This window comes from Onychostoma macrolepis, chromosome 08 (genome assembly GCF_012432095.1).
Source record: "Onychostoma macrolepis isolate SWU-2019 chromosome 08, ASM1243209v1, whole genome shotgun sequence".
Classification (NCBI taxonomy): Eukaryota; Metazoa; Chordata; class Actinopteri; order Cypriniformes; family Cyprinidae; genus Onychostoma; species Onychostoma macrolepis.
The window spans coordinates 7,582,187-7,603,563 of NC_081162.1; the positions used below are offsets into that span (position 1 = coordinate 7,582,187).

The 21,377-nt window shown below is 38.3% G+C and overlaps 1 protein-coding gene across 2 annotated transcripts in view; it reads left to right on the forward strand.

The window, feature by feature from the left end:
• Positions 1 to 348: 348 nt before the first annotated feature.
• elmod3 (ELMO/CED-12 domain containing 3) overlaps positions 349 to 21,377 on the forward strand; it is a 23,918-nt gene continuing 2,889 nt past the window's right edge. Inside the window, exons 1-13 of one of the 2 annotated variants that reach the window (XM_058784940.1) lie at positions 349 to 433; positions 1,568 to 2,280; positions 6,424 to 6,495; positions 6,596 to 6,676; positions 6,756 to 6,825; positions 6,912 to 6,974; positions 8,218 to 8,306; positions 8,419 to 8,542; positions 18,731 to 18,853; positions 18,970 to 19,100; positions 19,196 to 19,272; positions 19,481 to 19,608; positions 20,339 to 21,377. The exon at positions 20,339 to 21,377 is cut by the window's right edge and continues 2,889 nt beyond it. In XM_058784940.1, the coding sequence (XP_058640923.1) occupies positions 2,245 to 2,280; positions 6,424 to 6,495; positions 6,596 to 6,676; positions 6,756 to 6,825; positions 6,912 to 6,974; positions 8,218 to 8,306; positions 8,419 to 8,542; positions 18,731 to 18,853; positions 18,970 to 19,100; positions 19,196 to 19,272; positions 19,481 to 19,608; positions 20,339 to 20,583 (1,239 nt within the window). In that variant the 5' untranslated portion in view covers positions 349 to 433; positions 1,568 to 2,244 and the 3' untranslated portion in view covers positions 20,584 to 21,377. Of the gene's footprint in view, positions 434 to 574; positions 828 to 1,567; positions 2,281 to 6,423; positions 6,496 to 6,595; positions 6,677 to 6,755; positions 6,826 to 6,911; positions 6,975 to 8,217; positions 8,307 to 8,418; positions 8,543 to 18,730; positions 18,854 to 18,969; positions 19,101 to 19,195; positions 19,273 to 19,480; positions 19,609 to 20,338 lie in introns of those variants that run through there. The other variant, XM_058784939.1, reaches the window with a different exon arrangement.

Below are 21,377 nucleotides of genomic sequence, written 5' to 3' on the forward strand. Positions count from 1 at the left end.
ATATAAAATCATAAAATCATTTTATATTAAGTACTGCTGTCGCTGTTTGAAATTTTGTAAATTTGTCTCAGTAAAAGACTGTTTGAATTAAAGGCATTTAATCATAAACTATGCCTGTGTTTAATTAATTAATTGTTTGTTTGTTTGTTTGTTGTTAAAATAGAAATATATTCCATGTCCAATCTTAAAAAATCTCATAAAATGGCATAATTATACAAGAATTCAAAGTCGTTTTAGATGAAGTACTAATTAAAGTAGTAATTTCATGAAAACAAAACAAAGAAACAAACTTTAGAGAGTGACTAAAGGGCTCCTACAATACCGGAAGTCTATTTACAGTAGAAGAACCACAATTCCCACAAGGCGTCGGGGTTTTCAGTTACTGTGGAAAAGGGGGGGAAGGGAAGCTGAGATTGGAGGGAGAGAAACTGAGGTAAAAATGTACAACTAATATTTAATACCTGTCATTCTAGCAACGATATAAATGTGTAAATAGCAGTTAAGAAAGCCAACGTTACGTTGTTTGCACGTTTTGGTGGATACTGTGTCGTAAAAGACTAATTATAGGCAAGTTAGCTAAGCTAGAAACGAGAGTACAAAAAGATTGAGGCAGTTTAGCTCGAGCAGGTCGCGAGACAGACGCTTCACAGTCACTGACTGAAGTGTGATAGTAAATAACATTTTTTTAAGCTGAAATAACTACAGTAACGGCATGTCTTGAGTGCTGAGGTAAACGTGAGCGTTTCGTGTTGCTCATTTAACTTGAAGGGGATGAGGAGGAGAACTGAAATGTACCGTTATTTGTAGCAGAAATAACTGTTATTAATGTGAGTAAGTTGGTCAGTTTTCTGTTGGTCTTTATTATTATTAGCCGTCATGTAAATGTGTTCAATATATGTTGCTGGAATCACGATTGCTTAAGTTAAATACATGTAAATTAATACCGTCGTGTCTCCATATAATGGTTAATGTATGTTTTGTAAAGGTGTTTGACAGTTCACTGGATGCTGTCATACATTCATGCTGCGCCGCATTTGGAGCTGATGCATCATATCTGATTTCCCTGATTTCCAATATAGCGTAAATTGTCGATTGATACTTTGGCTTTTGAGTTGTCTGTCGTTTATGTTTATTATTATGTTTAGTTAGTTCAGGTTTTGTGAGTCAGTATATAGATGACGTCACCTCTCAGTCTTTCTCTGCTTATGAATGCAATAGATCCAGTTATCCGTCGTATAAAGCCTGGCTGCACATTAAAGTCGTTGCAAAACGAAAGGGAGCGTTTAAAATTTCATCTGTGGGTAATTGATGATCGTATTGCTGGTCTCCATTTATTTCGATTTCAAAGGGATGCGGTCTTGATCAGGTGACGTCATGCTTTTCGGATGCCGATTTTCTGTGCAGCGCTCCTTTGCATCGCTTCATATTGAAAGCTGGAGAGTGCATGCATGCCTGTGTATTTTGCACACGTTGATGTTTGCTATGCATATGCATTTTTAAGTATTAATTACAATGTGATTATTATTGCATTTGCATATTCTAATACTTATGATTGTGTGTCCTACAGAGACTCCTTCAGAGGTTGCTGTAGCTATGGGTGGAACGCCATGGGGAGTTTCTGAAGAGACCCTTACGATCCCTCCAAGCCATCAATAAACTCCCTTTTTTTTAGTGACGGACTCCTGTAACAAGCCTCCAATCCTCCAAGTCTGAATTTCGTTCTGCTGAGATTTTGTCTTCAAAACAGAGGAACTAACAGCTTCATCACTGCTGTACCCAATCTATTTCTGATTTCTTTTGCGATGCTCCAGTCTCGCATAAGTGGACTTGTACCAAGCCTAGTGCTCGCCCATTGACGTGGCACAGGTCTGGTACAATTAGCACTCGACGAACTTGAGAAATCCATCTCCAACAAGGCCATCACGATTTACAACTCGCTGCACGATCTCACTAGAAACTAAGCTCTGGCTTGTTACCATTTAAATTATGCTTCTGCTCCTTGGCCCAACTCTGTTTCTACCAGCTCCTCTCTGAATCTCCAGACGTGGCGCAGTTAAACAATGCACTACTGAAAGCTCTTCTGCTGTTTTAGTCTAAGTCCATGCTTGTAGGACTGGGAGCAAGTGCTTCTGAAAGCGTTAAAAGTGCTCTTGAGCCATGTGTATCCAGTGGGCAGTGTTTACAATTGGCCTAGTCCACAGGATGGGTGGACAGTAGGGGACAGCGAGACAGCGGACTCATGTCATGGAAGGGGTTGTTGCAGTCGCAGTACATACAGAGGTATGTATGACATCCCTACCTAGAGATCTACTATACTACATTACACTCCCACAGGTTAAAAAAAAATCTAATTAGATGTGCTAAATATCTCAGCTGTTCAATTGAGATTAAATTAATGGAAGATTTGTACTTTTGGTGTCCTACTTCTAGGGTTGTGTGATATTGACAAAAAAAAAAATCTTTATTTTTTTGGGGAATTATTTTTGATAATGATAATTTAGCTCTATTTACTGAGTGTGTTTTTGTGCTGATAACTTGACAGGTTTAGGCCTGTCATGGATGAATAAATATGACCCTAAATAGTAGGTGGCAGCAAGTCCTTGTCTTAATGAGTGATTCATTGAATTATTAATTCAAATGATTTGTTCAAAATGGCTTATTCATTTAGAAAGGAAGCAAAGGACTATCTTTATGAATGGATTATTGAATCATTCACTCAATAGCTGTTTCCATCCACCTATTTTTTTGCCCATTTTGGAATATCGCATAAAAATCCGCTGGATGGAAACGTCAAGATGCACATAAATTCTAAAAATGCACATAAAAAAAAACGTATTGTGCATAAACTAGGATGGAAACACATTGGCAGTGGCAGGGCTCTACAGTGTGTACTGTACTAAACTGTACTAAACCTACTGCGTGCGACTATGAAAAAATATTTAGGAGCGCCTGTGCGACTGACCCGATCAGCATATTTGTGTTTTGCTTAGGGAGCTTCAAAGGTTTCTAACATAGGCTACTTACAACGTGTTTTTGCAGCATTGAGTAATGTATTACAGACCTCTCATTATAACAAACAAAGTGTAGACAGGGTGTAAATAAGAGATTCACTGCGCAGTGTAGAGAGCTGCGTTGATTGTAATGGAGTTTTGAGAGATCGCGATGAACTAAGATGAGTGACAGCTTTTAATGATTATTAAGGGAGTTTGCAAATGTGATATTGATTTAATACAACAGTTCATTAAACAAGAAGTTAATATTCAGTGACTTATATTGTCTTACTACAACACTATTGCCTTATTTTGCTCTATTTCATCAATGAAAATATTTTCAAACAAAGTAACAGTCAAGCCGCTACGCATCTCCATTAAAACACAGCAGTGTTTCATTCATGAATGAACTGCGTTGTTAAACGAATCTAGTGAGTCAATGATTCAATTACCCATTCATAAACACAGCCACATACTTTGAATGAATCAGCCGTTCAAATGAATCAAATAAATGAATAATTCAGTGAAAAAATCAGTGACTTGCCGCCACCTGCTGGCAGTTTTAGTTTAATTTGTAAAGTATCTTTTCTGTTATTTAAATCATTTAATATTTCTATATTCAAAATGTTATATTTAAGACATTAACCTCAACATGAATTTATGAATTTAATTGCACTCATGCCGCCTCTGAGCCTCATTAAACATCTGAAAATACACATACAAGCTACTTGTGTGTTCTTCTGTGCCGCCTCTGTAATACTAATTTACTTCTTAAATACTGATTTCATTTGATTGGTAATTTATTCTTATTCTACTTATTCTACTTTTTATTCTGTTGTTTTAATTAGAAATGTTAAAAAGCTTAAAAATATATATTTTTGAATTTGATAAATTCTAGACTTAAAAAAAAGACTATATACTTTTAATAAAGTTAGAAAAATGACATTATAAAGGTAAAAACAAAATTCCCTGTAAATCACTTTAAGGAGTCAAACATCACCTCATAATAGGAAGGTTAATTTTTTTTATTATTGATTAGAAGGTGCTCCTAAATTTTTGACCGTGCTCCTAAATTTTTTTAATTAGGAGCACAAGCGCTCTTAAAAATAAAAGTAAGCATAGAGCCCTGAGTGGGTGGAATCACACAGACTAAAACAAAAACAGACATTCTGACATGGTACACACATTTCAAAGTATAGAATATTTGGCTGTAGCATTGTTTTTCAGAGAAAACAAGTAGCCTATGTAAACGTAGCTTGTTTTCGGAATATCTGCAAACATTATAATGGCATTTTTATGCTTTAGTACAGTGAAAAAAGTTACATAAAGCACCTTTAACTATGTCATACCTTATAAATATAAAAAACAAAAACCCATTTAGGGATATTTTTTGATATAACTTAAATTATAGAGGCATTCTAACTGCATTCCTGTAGGTTTCATCACAAGTTGAATGCTTTGGGACTCTCAAGACGGGTTATTGTTTGTTTTTTGCAAAGTTAGTGACATATTTGATGATGTCAGCTTGCACATTGTTGAAAAAACAATTACGATATTATCGTAGAGAATAAATATTGCACGCCCCTACCTGCTTCCTAAATGGTTTAGTCCTGATTCCCAAAATTATTTGTTAGAAATAATTACCTCATAAATGTAAAATATTTACTTGAAGTAGCTCCTAAGATTTTAAGTTAATTTTTCAAAAATGTAAAGACACTTTCACATGTTCACTGATTGGAAAGATAGTGTGGACTTGTTACCAGTACAAGATAATGGCAATGTCAAATAAAAACATTTAACCAGCAGGCAATTGCTTTTAATTGAAAGAAGCTGGAATCTTGATCATGATTAAAATATAATTAATTGTGCAGCCCTATTGGATGTAGTCAATTATTAGCATTTAACTCACAAACCTGTTTGAAGAAATCCTGCTCCAGAGTTTCAGTAGAGATCTCAACAATGTCTCAACTGTGCTCAGATTTCATAATACCAAAGTCTGCCATTAAAAAGATTTCAAGATTATCTGAAATAGGGCTATCACAATATCTGTTAAAAAAAAAATAATAATAATAATAAAAACAATAAAATTGGAAAATCAATAATGCTATCAGTCAAATTAATCTTTAACTTTATTTTGTGATTTGTCTTTTTTGGCCAATGAGTCACTCAAAATAGTGTATAGAGGCGGAGAGAGATTTTGTAACTATAACTGTAAAAATGTGTACAACAAGGACTTGCTGTTTAAGGGAGCTTCCTCCAGACTGGGCCGTCTAACAGTGTTTCCCAACCCTGTTCCTGGACGCAGACCAACAATTCATCTGAACTTGTTAATGGAGACTGCAAGACCTGAAATGGATGGTTCAGATAAGAGAGACCTCCAGAATGTGTACTGTTGGTGTGACTTCAGGAACAGGGTTGGGAAACACTCATCTAACAAGAAGTCTTTTTATGTAATCCAAAAAATTCCCACATTTGCAGGTGCAGGTCTCTCCTCGGACATGATTTTATGCAGCAATAGTAGCTACGCAATGCATTGCCTGCAGTAACACCACCTACTATGCTGGAGTGTCAACCCAGTAGTTACTGGCTCTTGATTATTTACGATATTATCATATGCGTAGTATTAACATAATATTCGTATTAATTTTATTTTATTTTTTAAATATCATGGTTATCAATATGCTGTGACAAGTCTAATCTGAACTGCTAATTTTATAAATTTCATACATTTTTCTTTTTATTTCTCATAAGGAATTTTTGGGTCAGAGATTATTGAATGAAAATGAGAGAAAGCTGAGAAGTTCATTTAGTCTGTTACTCTATGAAAAAGCTGTACTGTACTGTACTATACATACTAGTTTTTTTATATTGGGGCATGCATAAATGCATTTGATGCTGCATTGCAAATTTCCTAACAGGTGTGACGCAGCTGCTATACTATCCTTTACACCTCCTCTCTTTGTTTCAGCCTGGGAGCAAACAGCACAGAGGGAATTTCACAACATGGCAACTACACTGACTAGGGAGATCTAGTCTAAATTATAAGCACTGTACACTGCACTGTAATACATTTGCAAATCGCATATAATTTAGTCTATTTGTCAGTGCTGCTTTGAATGGATATTTCCTTTCCTTTTGAAATTTGGTATATGTAGTGCATTGTTATACATGAAAATGCAAAGGCGATTACACAAATTTAAATTGTGTGCACTTATAGAAATGTGCACATTTGTGAATTTAATTATGGTTTAAATTGAATATGCTTTAATAGAATTAATTTCAGATGTATTCTTTTGTTTCAAATGCAGTTTAATTTTAAACATTTGTGGTAGCTTTTAAAAAACAATGGAAGGAATAATGGTAGCAATGTAGATATTTTGAGAGATTTGTTTTATTTATATATTATATGTGTATTTTGATTTCTTCCTTTTAGGGCTTGAATGGTTTTCCACAAGAATGTAAACAGACAGAGGATCTAACCAATGGGCACTCCAAATGCACAACTGTGAGAAACTCTGCTAAAATATGTTCATTGAAACCAGGTCTTGTGAATATCTGCATGTATCATGGTTGCTTCCTGTTGATGTGTTTCGGATTTTTTATAGATCCTAAATGGACTGACTCCAGGTAATGGCATCAAAGACAATGGCAACTTGAATGGCAACCCTTATCTCAGAACTGTCCCAGTGAGTATTTCACTTACAGTCACATGATGTTCTGTGCTGCTGGTTTGAATAGCAATGGTAATGGTGTGAACTTGTGTAGATCTCAGCGCTGAAACAGAATGGGCTCTTACAATCTCTGGCAGCAGGAGGCAATCAGACTAAAACAGAAGGTAAAGACTTCATCACTCAGAAACAGTGTTACACAGAATGATGTCAGTAGTTCAACAACAATGTGTGTGTGATTTTGTCTGTCTAGAGGTGAGCTTGGAGGTGGAGCGAGCACAAGAGGAGTGGGATGCCCTGGAGAGCATCCAACCAGGTGAGACCAATTACCTTGTCACCATGGAAACAATGTCCTGTCAGCCTGGATACTGAGCACATTACGTCACCGTGACTAAGCATACGCCCCTACCCTGGAGAGATGGCATCACCTCCTTGGCTAAAATAGATACATTACGAAACCTGATCACTGTCAGATAAAATCTGGGCAACAAATGGGCAATAATTTTACAGCACAATATGTGGACAGCAGTCCACATATAAATTGTATGTGTTGTGTTGAAAGTGGAGGAGAAGATTTTTTTTGTGTTGAGGCCCCCACAATTAAGTGTCATTTAATGTCACAGCTGTGTGGCTCTATAAACTGAACCATAAACCAAACTGTGACTGAGAATCTCTGTTTAGCCAATCGAAAGTGGAGTCTGTATGTTAAGCAGTTCAGGTTGAATAAATAATTAAATAATAATTAAAACGGGTTTAGAACAAACCAAAATGTTTGAGAAATATCAATACAATGCTTCCTTATAAACACTAATTAAACTACAAATGTATCAGCCAATAATCAAAAGGGGGCAGAAAAACATGTCATTTATACTGCTGCTCATACTGCGTGAAAATAAAATATCTCTTGTGTAGAATTTAGGGCTGTTGAAGTTAATGTGATAACACATTACCGCAATCTCAGTTGAACACAGTTTTTTAACTGTTAAAAAAGAGCGCCATTAACTCAGGTTCTGTTTAATCCCTGAATCACCCATATTTCAAACCAGGGTTGCCAGGTCCGTATATTTATCCAAAAATTGAAATAATAAATGCTATTTTGATGCCCTCAAATGTGGCGTGACAGAATGCTGTAGTGCCTCAATTCAAACGACAGTGGTAAGCGTGGGTCTCTTCCACTTTAATATAAGATTTAGCATAAAAATTAAAAACAGAAGGTATGTTGAAAGTTACAGTACAACTTACCGAAACGTATCATGTAATCACTCAAACAGTGTTTCAGATGCGCAGATCCAGACATTTCTCAAAGTAATTCACTCAGTGTGAATGCTTCTTGCGCCGTGTTTGACAGAGGCAGTAAAGCGCAAGCAGTTAGGCAACATGTAAATGTAACAGCGGGGCTTAGCGGAGGATCAGTTCCACACAACCAGTCAGAAATTACGTTTCATGAGCCTTCAGTACACAAAAAATGCTTCGAAATGGACACCATCATATTCATGTTTGTAAAGCAAATTTGCACTGTGTGGTCTCTTGTCAGTAAACAGTGTATTTCCCTTGTCTAGTTCTTGCAGAGGATCTCACTCCATCACCACTGATCTCCTTCAATGAGGCTCTGCAGCATTTTCAGACCACTGATCTTGGAGACCTACTTGTAAGTTTAAGTAACTATACACTATGACTACATTCACACAGCAGGAGAAAACAGTTGTCATTTACTCTCTTCTTATTTTCTTTGTTTTATAATTGCTCTTCTCCTCTATTAGAAGAACATTCAGCCCACAATTCGCAGGACTGGATTAGCCGCCATCACCCATTTCCTGTTCGGTCCTCCTCGGCTACACAAAGACCTTGTTGAGGAGAGAGACTTAGTGTTTGCCATTGCACAGTGTGAGTAGAACATGTGACTTGACAAGTCAGGTAGCTACATGCTTTTTCTTTGACTACATTCATCTCTTTAGTAACTCTCCAATGGATAACTTGTTGATAAATCAGTTACATTATCTGGAAAAATACAAGCTAGAACAGAATTAAGATTTAAGGAAAAGTCAAAGCATAGAGGAAGAATTTTTTCAACAGGACACAGTTAAGTGCTGATGGAAGAGATGAGTTTTCAGCTGCCTCTTGAATGTTGTCAGGGATTTGTCATTCCGGATAGGGTTGGGGATCTCATCACACCAGCATAGAACAATGAACAAAAATGATTTTGTGCCTCTATGTGATGGTACCACGAGGCATCGCTCACTTACTGACTGTGGGCTTCTGGAGGGGCTGTAGAGTCATACGAGTGAGTTGAGGTAGAATGGTGCAGAGTCTGACTGTTCTGTATGTAAGCATCAATGTATTGTACTTGATGCAAGCCACAAATGGTGGCCAATGCAGAAAGATAAACAGAGGTGTGACATGAGCACACTCAGGCTCATTGAAGACCAGTCATGCTGCTGCGTTCTGAATCATTTGTAGAGGTTTGATTGCACATGATGTAAGTCCAGGCAGAAGAGCATTGCAGTAGTCCAGTCTAGAAATGACAAGCGCCTGGACGTGCAGATTGTTCTGTTAGAAAGGGCCCGATCTTCCTGTGTGATCATGCTGTCCTTGCAATGTGGTCTTTGAAGGTCAGCTGGTTATCAACGATTAACCTGAACTTGATGGAATTATATTTGATGAACCTAGCTGGATGGTGAAGTTGTACTGTAGAGCTGGAGTGGCAGGGAAGATGAGAAGCTCAGTCTTTGCCAGGTTGAGTTGCAGGTGATGGTCTTTCATCCATGCCGAGATGTCCACCAGGCAGTCAGAGATCTGTGCAGCTACTAGGGCAGCACGATTAATCGAATGCAATTGTCATGCACATTTTGTCAGTAAAGCTGGTTCTGTAATCAGCAGTAAATCTCCATCACCTGCTTTCAGATGGAGCAGCATTTACTACACAGAGCCGAAGTTTACTGACAGGTTATGCAAAAAAAAAAATCGCAGACGATTTAATCATGCGATTATAAAATTGACAAAATTGTTAGCCATAATGACAGCTGTTTGTGTAGCTTCTCCAGACTCCCTTCATAACGTCAGCCGAGTGTTTGAAATAAATCCTTCTGTGAGATGATGTGGCTTCTTACACAGAATAAGGCACGCAACATATTTCATAGTATTCTAAGCAGTGATAAAGACACTGCATTAAAAATATACTTTATTATAATGAAAATTATTATAAGAAGAACTCAGATAAACCATATATTGTCGTAGTTGTGTGTTTATTAGTCACATTGAATCAATGAAAGCAGTTAAATCTTCTGTTATTCAGCTGCAGCGATTTGGAGTTTCTGCACGAGAGCGCCCTCTGGCCTTCGGATGGAGAATTACTACTGATCACAGAACCATACTTCACTGAAAGATACGAATGACAATCGCAGCATTTCATTTCGATTTCATTTCAATTTATCATGCAGCCCTAGCAGCTACCGCTGGATTGTCTTGTTGAAATGAAAAATAGACCTGTGTAGTGTTGTCAAAAGTACAGGCCGCGATGCCATTGTTCTGAAATTTTAAAAACGTCCATTTCCCGCTAAGATTCCACTTCCTCTTGTGTGAAATTCCTCATTGAAGAGTGCGAAGCGATGATCATTGAAGCCAATCACAGGCGTATCTGTTGAGCGTGTGAACACAATGACTAATCAGCGCTATTTAAGAATCTGCTCAAAAGTGTTCAAATCTTAGCGGGAAATGGACATTTTTTAAATTTCAGTACCGAACGGTATCACAGTCGGTACTTTTGACAACACTAGAACTGTGTCAACGGTAGGGTTGTAATGGTATGAGATTTTCACGGTATGATAGTCGTCTCAGAAAATATCACGGTATATATTAAATCAGTAACAATGACTCTTAAAAGAATAAGAACAAGTTATTTGAGTGAACAAATCCTTTATTGCAACAAACTTGAAACCATTTTAATGAAAGTAAGTCTCCCTTGTGAATTTTATTTTTATTTTTTAAATTTAAAAAATAAAGCTATAAGCCTTATGTATATCTATAATCACACTTTAATATTTTAATTAATGTTTTAAAATGTTATCAAATTAAAATTTAACAACTTTTATTTTTGGCAGAGTGCTGCACAACACGGGTATAGCTAAGTTAAAACATGGACAAACATGATATTCCTTAAAAATAATGTTTAAATAAATTAATTATTATAAAGAATATTATTACTGTTGTTATAAATTATAAGTACATTGTACAATGCTAATATATTTCTGTCATGACTAAATCTAACTTTTATTTTGACGGGTTGTAGTGGACCTTTGATTTTCAGAGTGTATTTGACAATGGTTTGTCTCAAATAAAACAGGGAAATGTTTATTTAGGTTTTCTCTCAGAGCAGCTCTGCTGATGTTCATGTTTATGTAGACGCTGAAAACACCATTAGTGTCATGCATGCATACTTCAGTATGTAGTAGATAAAACGGCGCCACTCATATCTTTTGATTTATCCATCCATCAGATTGCGCGTTTTACGTGACAACCTCGTTAACGTTATACTGTAAATCCCATGTTCACGACTGCACCGGGATTCCCTCTGCATCACGGAAATTATACGGCCTTTTAACTTGTTATAAATGCGACATACCTTTATTTGCACAGAGGGATGGTGTCCGCGAATATGAGCGAACATGTTGGATGTATTGCCTGCTTTTGCAGCCACTTTGCATCCACATTTTTTGCCAATTGGATCCGACCTCAAGGACAACCCCGCATTCGTTTTTTTTTTTTTATCCGAAGTATTCCCATGCTGCAGATTTAAACTTTTTTTCGGCGGGGGATGGAGATTAGATATAATCTCTGTCTCTGCCATTTCCTCTGCTGCAGGTGCGTGTAAGCAGCCACGTGAATGCAGAGTGAAGCAGCCGAAATAAATTGCATGTGTGCGGGTGAGATTTTTTTTTTTTTTCATCAATTTTTTTTTTTAAACCGTAGATATGCAATTGTTTACGGTATGATAACCGTGCACGTTCAAACCGTGATAGACCGTCATACCGGTATATCGTTACAACCCTAGTCACCGGCATAGCAATGGTAGGAGAAAATAGGGGTGGGTGATATGACCAAAATCTTATATGAGCAGGGCTTTAGACTCATTCTTTCCACTGGTCGCACTTTTGCGACTAACTTTCTCAGTTGGTCGCAATTTTTTTTTTTTTGCTACAGCATTTGATTAATCAGTGCATGCTGATGAACTTTTATCATAGTTTATAGTTATATGGTAATGAAAGTGTTCAACATTCAACCCATCGCTGACAGGACTTGCATGTTTTTTTTTTCTACAAGAATACCAACATGTTCACCTTCTCTGGTTTAAGAAGCGGCCTTTCACTTTAGCTTGAAAACCAAATCCTCCGTTGTTAACCATCCGTCGCGCGCACCTTCGCACTCATGCTGATGCAGCGAGTATAAACCAGGCTCTACACCTGAAGCGCTCGCTGCTGCAATCTGACTCCTGCTACAATGTGCCACGGCTCTGCAGCTCTCGCTGTATGAAGCAGACGCTTTGGAGCTGCGCAGACCATGCACTCGCACACGTGCAACCACGTCAAATTTTTACTCACACATTCTCAAAGAATGGTCGCAGTCTAGAGCCCTGATGAGTAATTTTATTTAACGATAACAATATACATCTTTACGAAATCTAAATTTTTGATACCATAGAAATTTCATAATTCTTGTCACCAATGTCAATATAACAAAAAACAAATACTAGCCTAAATGAAAAAAACCCAACAACTCAAGCTCACTAAAGACAAGTAAACAGTAAGCAATTAAATAAGAATAAGAAACTAATTACACGCAATAGGACAAAAAACTACAGTAAAACAAATAACAAATAGCCTACTACATACACAGTATAAAGCAATCAAATATATAAAAAATGCTTATTCTTCACTGTGTAAATTAAATATATTTCTTCTTATTGAAGTACAAAAGTGATTTAGTCAAGAGCAGTCAGAGATTTTCTCTCTTTTGTTATTTGATTACCATGAACAACAGATAGCAGGATTATTAGACTGCTGTCACTTTAAGAGCTGCCTGGAGCCGATATACTGTAACACATGTGTATTCTTTCTCAGCTGTTTGCTTTAAAACCTAAATTACTGTATTTACGAGGATACTTGCAAAGACAAGCATTTTGACGCACACAATTGTGTTTAACTTTTCAAGGCCAGTAAAGTAGCAAAAATTGCTCTGTTCAATACTCCCGCATTCTATGAGCAGCGTCTTCATGTGCGCGCACCTCTCTGACAGCGCTCAGAAACAGTCTCTCAGACTATGCACATACAGCGAAATGAGTTATCTTTCGCTGCTGATTGAGTTTCAACTGCTTAAAATCACTGCAAATGGCAATGCTTAAAAACGCGCGCAAATGATACGTTTTTGTGATCACGTAACACAGCAACGTCACGTGTAACCGCAATAGAGATGATGGTCCAAAATCTCTACCGGTTGACACATTTCTATCGGTTAATTGTGTCTACAAGTATATTGCCCACCCCTAGGAGAAACCATGTACCTGTATGATAGGTGCTGTACAAATAAGTAGTATTTGCAGTATTTTTTATTTTTATTTTAGAGTAGGGATGGGTACCGAGAACCAGTATTTTTTTGGACCGGTATGTAATAGGGTCAATACCGGACTACCGATAATCTTCAGGACAACCGATACTGTTATCTATACTTGCGTTGTTTTATCTCCGTATACTTCAATGTTAATGACGAATTAGAAGCTGCTGCTTGTCATTTTCCTTCACTGAATGATGTGGCCGACATTTGCTCAATGTGCGTGTGATATCCGTGCGCATGCGCGGTGTGTGTTTGCGTGTAACACTAAAAGACCGGTCAAACAGCACATGATTACTTGGTAATCTTAGTTAGCGTCTGATTGCGCTAATACTGCCAAAAACACACAAGGTTTACATATAAACACAGTTACAGTGAGGAAAATAAGTATTTGAACACCCTGCTATTTTGCAAGTTCTCCCACTTAGAAATCATGGAGGGGTCTGAAATTGTCATCGTAGGTGCATGTCCACTGTGAGAGACATAATCTAAAAAAAAAATCCAGAAATCACAATGTATGATTTTTAACTATTTATTTGTATGATACAGCTGCAAATAAGTATTTGAACACCTGAGAAAATCAATGTTAATATTTGGTACAGTAGCCTTTGTTTGCAATTACAGAGGTCAAACGTTTCCTGTAGTTTTTCACCAGGTTTGCACACACTGCAGGAGGGATTTTGGCCCACTCCTCCACACAGATCTTCTCTAGATCAGTCAGGTTTCTGGCCTGTCGCTGAGTTTGAGCTCCCTCCAAAGATTCTCTATTGGGTTTAGGTCTGGAGACTGGCTAGGCCACGCCAGAACCTTGATATGCTTCTTACAGAGCCACTCCTTGGTTATCCTGGCTGTGTGCTTGGTCATTGTCATGTTGGAAGACCCAGCCTCGACCCATCTTCAATGCTCTAACTGAGGGAAGGAGGTTGTTCCCCAAAATCTCGCAATACATGGCCCCGGTCATCCTCTCCTTAATACAGTGCAGTCGCCCTGTCCCATGTGCAGAAAAACACCCCCAAAGCATGATGCTACCACCCCCATGCTTCACAGTAGGGATGGTGTTCTTGGGATGGTACTCATCATTCTTCTTCCTCCAAACACGTTTAGTGGAATTATGACCAAAAAGTTCTATTTTGGTCTCATCTGACCACATGACTTTCTCCCATGACTCCTCTGGATCATCCAAATGGTCATTGGCAAACTTAAGTCGGGCCTGGACATGTGCTGGTTTAAGCAGGGGAACCTTCCGTGCCATGCATGATTTCAAACCATGACGTCTTAGTGTATTACCAACAGTAACCTTGGAAGCGGTGGTCCCAGCTCTTTTCAGGTCATTGACCAGCTCCTCCCGTGTAGTTCTGGGCTGATTTCTCACCTTTCTTAGGATCATTGAGACCCCACGAGGTGAGATCTTGCATGGAGCCCCAGTCCGAGGGAGATTGACAGTCATGTTTAGCTTCTTCCATTTTCTAATGATTGCTCCAACAGTGGACCTTTTTCACCAAGCTGCTTGGCAATTTCCCGTAGCCCTTTCCAGCCTTGTGGAGGTGTACAATTTTGTCTCTAGTGTCTTTGGACAGCTCTTTGGTCTTGGCCATGTTAGTAGTTGGATTCTTACTGATTGTATGGGGTGGACAGGTGTCTTTATGCAGCTAACGACCTCAAACAGGTGCATCTAATTTAGGATAATAAATGGAGTGGAGGTGGACATTTTAAAGGCAGACTAACAGGTCTTTGAGGGTCAGAATTCTAGCTGATAGACAGGTGTTCAAATACTTATTTGCAGCTGTATCATACAAATAAATAGTTAAAAATCATACATTGTGATTTCTGGATTTTTTTTTAGATTATGTCTCTCACAGTGGACATGCACCTACGATGACAATTTCAGACCCCTCCATGATTTCTAAGTGGGAGAACTTGCAAAATAGCAGGGTGTTCAAATACTTATTTTCCTCACTGTATGTCTAAAGTGAAAGTAAACAGTTGAGGGAGAAATGGATGTGTGCTCTTAACCTTTTAGGCGCCAGGGTTTTTTTGGGAAAATGCTAGATTTTGACATCAAGATTTCAAAAGCTTGTGGCTTGATGGGGCGTAAAGATAGAGATCTACTGTAAATTAGAAAAATGTTGGGCATGACCGAAAGTTTATGTGGGGTGCAAATATACTCATCTAATTGGCATATTATTTCTGTTACTGGGCTGACGAGACGAGAGGCGTGCGGATCCATTTGCAGACTTTATTAATAAGCAGAGACGTGGTCGTACAGGCAGGGTCAAACAATAGCAAACAGGTATAACATGGACGAGACGAAGAGTGAACTAAGACAAGCGTGGGTCGATGATTGGCGAACAGTATCCAAGGGGGCAAGACAGGAGAGGTAGTCAAAACGTCAGCGATAGTCCAGGCAGGGGAAAAACACAATCCAACAAAGGCGAGGCGAGGCAAAACTAGGGAAACTAACAGGGCTCCGTAGAGCAGCGATAATGCATACAATACTCGGCAACGAGGGAGAGAATGTCCAGGGTTGAAATAGTGTGTGTGATCAGTGATGCTGTGTGATCAGGTGTGCATGTGATTAGTGCAATGAATGATTGGTGACAGCTGTGTGCGTGTGATGGGTGAGATGGCTGATGGGAAATGCAGTCCATGTGATGTGTGGTGTGAAAGTCCATGTGGTGAGCGGGTGACCTCTAGTGGTGAGTGACCGGGAGTGCAGACCAGAATCGTGACAATTACATCATCAGGGGGCGGCCCTCTTGAATTTCATAATATTCAGGAAATAGTAGATATTGAATTGATGTTTGAACTTATTTATTTGCATGTTTTTTTTTTGTCTTTTTATCCTCATTCCAAATGAAAGTACTAAATTATTACTATATTACTATACTATATAGTAGTAAATCGCATGTGAACAGTAGCCTACTTTTTGATCAGTTCATCAGTAATGTTCAGGAAATATAGATATTGAATGGATGTTTGAACTTATTTGCATTTTTTTTTTTTTGTCTTTTATCCTCATTCCAAATGAAAGTACTAAATTATTACTATATTACTATACTATATAGTAGTAAATCGCATGTGAACAGTAGCCTACTTTTTGATCAGTTCATCAGTAATGTTCAGGAAATATAGATATTGAATGGATGTTTGAACTTATTTGCATTTTTTTTTTTTTGTGTATCTTTTTATCCTCATTCCAAATTATCAGGAAAAGAGGAAATCAACAGTAAAACAGGAGAAAGTAGTAAATTATTACTATATTACTGTGCCATAGTAAAATACATGTGCCTATTTTTTTGATTAGTTGACCATCTATCTGCCCAATCAGGTATCTAGGTGACACAGTTTATAGTTCTTGAGAGTATGGTACCTCTCATTGCATGGCACAGCGCACAGACCTACCCCACACTGACTGCACCTGTACTGTCTGCCGGCAGCCATTTGAGTGTGTGTGATCAGAAAAAAAGACACAATCTGGCCAATCATCAGCAATGCGGAGCCTCTCCTATGAACACTAAGACCACGTCCACCCCTGCCACCCCCATCCCCATTGGGCAAGGCTCAAAATTAACACTTGATGGTGCTTCGTGAACACTCTCGCCTTTTACGACGGCACCATTGCGCATGCAAAGATGTACCGGGAGAAGCGTGAACATTAGACGGCCGATCGTCATTTCCAAAAGGCAAATAATCCCCTTCAGAGTCAGACTCTGCGAATAACATTTGCAGCACATCCTCACGGTACAACTTTTTATTAGCCATTTGGCGATTTTCTCTCACAAATCTCACAATTTACTCAGACGCTATGAACTGAACTGCTTCCGCATCAATGACACGATAGCTCACTTGCTCTGTTATTTCCTCGAACACTTTTGGTCTAGAATCGAAGTACTACATGTCTGCCATCTAGTGGTAGGGAATACAAATGAGATATTACATCATATTAGGAACTACAGTCTATTTCATGAAGTATGACGTCTTGTCGCAATTTTGTGACTTTGGCGCTTAGAGGGTTAAAGGGACAGAACTAAACATGCTGCCGATTGTCATTAAAGGGATAGTTCACCCAAAAATTAATATTATGTCATTATTTACTCGCTGTCATGTTGTACCAAACCTGTATTAAAGGGACAGTTCACCCAAAAATGAAAATTATGTCATTAATTACTCACCCTGATGTCGTTCCAAACCTGTAAGACCTCTCCGTTCATCTTCGGAACACAAATTAAGATATTTTTGATGATATCTGAGAGCTCTCAGACCCTCCCGCAGACAGCAAGTGTCCTTACACGATCAAAGCCCAGAAAAGTACCAAGATGATCAACAAAGTAGTTCATGTGACATCAGTCTGTCAACTGTAATTTTACGAAGCCACGAGAATACTTTTTGCGCAAAGAAAACAAAAATAATGATTTTATTCCACATTTATTTCCACACGCGCGTTCACAATCCAGTGTAATAATGTTGAACACACGCCGCGTGTTCAACGTTATCACGCTGGATCTGGATCAGTGCTTGCATCATGTACTGTGGTGAACACACGTCCACAAGAGAAACGGTAGAGATGAAAATGTGGAATAAAATCTTTATTTTTGTTTTCTTTGCGTAAAAAGTATTCTCGTGGCTTCGTAAAATTACAGTTGACAGACTGATGTCACATGGACTACTTTGTCGATCATCTTGGTACTTTTCTGGACCTTGATCGTGTAAGGACCCTTGCTGTCTATGGGAAGGTCTGAGAGCTCTCAGATTCAAACAAAAATATCTTAATTTGTGTTCCGAAGATGAACGGAGGTCTTACGGGTTTGGAACAACATGAGGGTGAGTAATTAATGACAGAATTTTTGGGTGAACTATCCCTTTAATTTTTATTCTTGTGCTGAACACAAAAGAAGATATTTTGAAGAATGTGGGTAACCAAACAGTTGCTGGTCCCCACTGACTTTGATAGTAGGAAAAAATAAATAAATATGGAAGTCACTGGGGACCAGCAACTGTTTGGTTTCCCACATTCTTCAAAATAACTTATGTTCAACAGAAGAAAGAAACTCATTCAGGTTTTAAACAACCTGAGAGTGAGTAAATGATGACACAATTTTCATTTATGGGTGAACTATTCCTTTAATGTTAATAAAATAATAACTCACTGCTCTTGACTGAAGAACTTTAATACAGTTGCTAAAGTTCAGCAGTAATAAAATAACTTGAAATTTTCAACAACTTTTCACATCATATCTTTTTGCACCAAATAGTATTGATAAGAGTATCAATATGTACCGGTATCGATAAGCAGTATCAGTATCGGTATCGATAAAATGTAAACGATACCCATCCCTATTGTAGTGTAATCCTCTTCTATGTGCAAATATAAAGGACATTTTGATTTTAAATTTTATGACCCCTCTAAGGTTTTTTTTTTTTAGATGGTAACTGCCTAAATGTCTTCCATATGATGTCTTTGTGATTCTGTAGGTTCTCTGGACAATGGCCAGTCAGTTCACATGCGTGTACTCCAGACCATCTACAGGAAATTGACCTGTAACCGAGCTGACTGCCCTCGCTATGGACCACACTGGGAGAACATAGGCTTTCAAGGTACAGCAAAAAAGCACCTATGCTTAAATTGCCTAAACAAAACAAAATCAAGGTAATTAATTATTTTCATGATGTCATGAAATACAATTCACCTGTTTGTAATATTTTTTTCCCAGGTTCAGACCCTGCTACAGATCTAAGGGGAACTGGTTTTCTGGGCCTCATGCACACTCTCTACTTTGTCATGGACCCAGAGATACTTCCACTTGCTAGAGAAATCTACAAACTCTCTCAGCATCCAGTCCAGGTGATGCAAAACACAATCAAACATACACTTGCTACAACCTTAGCAAAATCATTCAAAGACAATAAAATGCTAATTTTCATTTTCAACACCTGCAGAATTTTCCGTTCTGTGTGATGTCAATCAACATGACACGAATCGCCCTGCATGCTCTCAGGGAGGAAGTGCTGTCCAAGTAAGTACTCTCACAATGTAGGAAGCTGCAGCTTTTGAACATTAATTGGTGTTTATTTTGTAAAGTATTAATTACATATTGTCAAGCTTTGAAATGATTTGGCTGTGTTTGCCCTCTGTCTGAGGTATCTGCTGTAGCACCTCTCTCATAACTTCTGCAGTTGTTTCCATGGCAATAAAACATTTTGTTGCTTTGTGATGTCACGTAGGGAGTGTAACCGAAGGCAACAGGTCGTGGCAGTGCTGAATGATTTTTATGTTGCAACGTTCTTGCACCTCTACCAGCTGTGGAAGAGCCAGCAGAAAACCATCTCTGACTCTGGCCATGTACTCAAAGGTGATTTTTCAGTTACAAATTAACAGTGTTGTATTTGTGCAGGGTATCATTTAGTGACATTCAGCATAGATTTTAATTAACACTCATTTGGTCAAAATCATTTAAAGGGGCCATAATTTACTTTTAAAGGTTTGCACCAAAACCACTTTCCACTCTCACTGACGCTTCGAATGAAACAAGCGTTTTCCGCTACTGTACTTTTAAGTACTTTTGTACTTGTAAATGCCGTCTATTTTGATTTGCTATCTTCCACATTGTTCATGCAGTCATTCATTAGGGTAAAAGTTGCTGCATACTGAATAGATTTTGAGATTAGGAGTGTGAATCTTTCTGTAGACAGCAAGTCGATTTGATCCGTGAATCATATGTATTTGATTCAGGAATCATTTTTGCAAATTCAGAACAATTAGGTTTTGCTTGAACAAATTTTGCTGGAAATAAGGTTGTTATGGTGAGGTTGTAACTTTAAATACCATTTTTAGCATTTTAAAAGGATTATTGACTGGAACAAACAATTCATTCAATTCAAACCAAACGATTCAAAAATCCATGTTTCAAGATCAGTGCATGTGCTTTGGCAAATTTTGTAATCGATGCATCAAGAAAGCTGGTGAATCTTTGCAGCCCTAGTTGAAATGTGAAGGAGTGGAAACTGGCTAAAGAGCTTTGTGTTTATCTAGTGAAAAAAGATAAAGCCTGACCTTTCCTTTTTCTGCTCTGTGATGCACAGAAGTGGAGCTCTTCGCTAAGAAGAACCCCAAGCAGATTCTCAAACGTCTCGAGGGCTACCTGAAGGAGAGACGAGCTGGGACAGGACACCGAACATCACCCGACACACTATCACATAGCAACCCTTCACCTGGTGACACTGGGTCTCGAGCAGGGAGTCAGGGCGGCAAGGAGGGGAAAGAGATGAACTTCACTGGAGTGTGTGAGCTGCCACCTGAGATGGAGGGCGAGGCGAGACTCATCTGAGTGACAGAGAGGCATTCGATTTGTACAGTCTCGACTATCTCTTGTGCTCTAACTTTGTCGTTCTCTCTGTTTCATTGTTTCCTTTCTGTCCTTTCATGCTTAAGTACACTCAGACAAGTCTATGTTGTAACTGTAGTTGCTAAAAAGTATGAAACTCCTTGCTGTCTTTTTTTCTGCTAGAGTACCTGTTGGCTCTTCTATGAAAGACTAGATTTAGTTGCCAAGTTGAAAAGGAGAATCTCAGAATTACCACCTCAGTGGCAGCAGGTTGTCTTGAAGCTGTCAGGAAGAGACTCTGTTTACAGGCCTCATGGGTGTGCAGTTGCAGAGAGGGCTGCAGAAGCCAGCAAACACCTTACCCACTACTGTGGTATTGAGTGAGAGTGACTTCCTGTGTGTGATGGCCTGACTGTTTAGGCATGTATTTGATTGAGACTAGTCTAGTGAAAGCCTTGTGATCCTCGTGGTCATTTGAACATGTTCACTGTGACCAAGTCAATGTTCAAGAAAGTTGGCAGAGTTTATATTGATGTTGGCTCTTTGCTCTTCACTGTTGAAAAATGGAATGAGGTATCAAAACATTGGATGGAAATAGCCTCAAAAGGCCAAAGCTTTTTTTTTTTCGTCCCTTTGGAGAGATAAATGTCACAGTATGATTCAGAGATTGTCTGACATGTTTCTGTTGGCAGAAACTTTTCAACAAGAGCCTGCAATTGTAAAGTCAGGGCGTTTTTTTTGATGGGAAAGTGCATTTTAGTGACCTATAGACCAAAATGTATGGATGTTTGAGTATA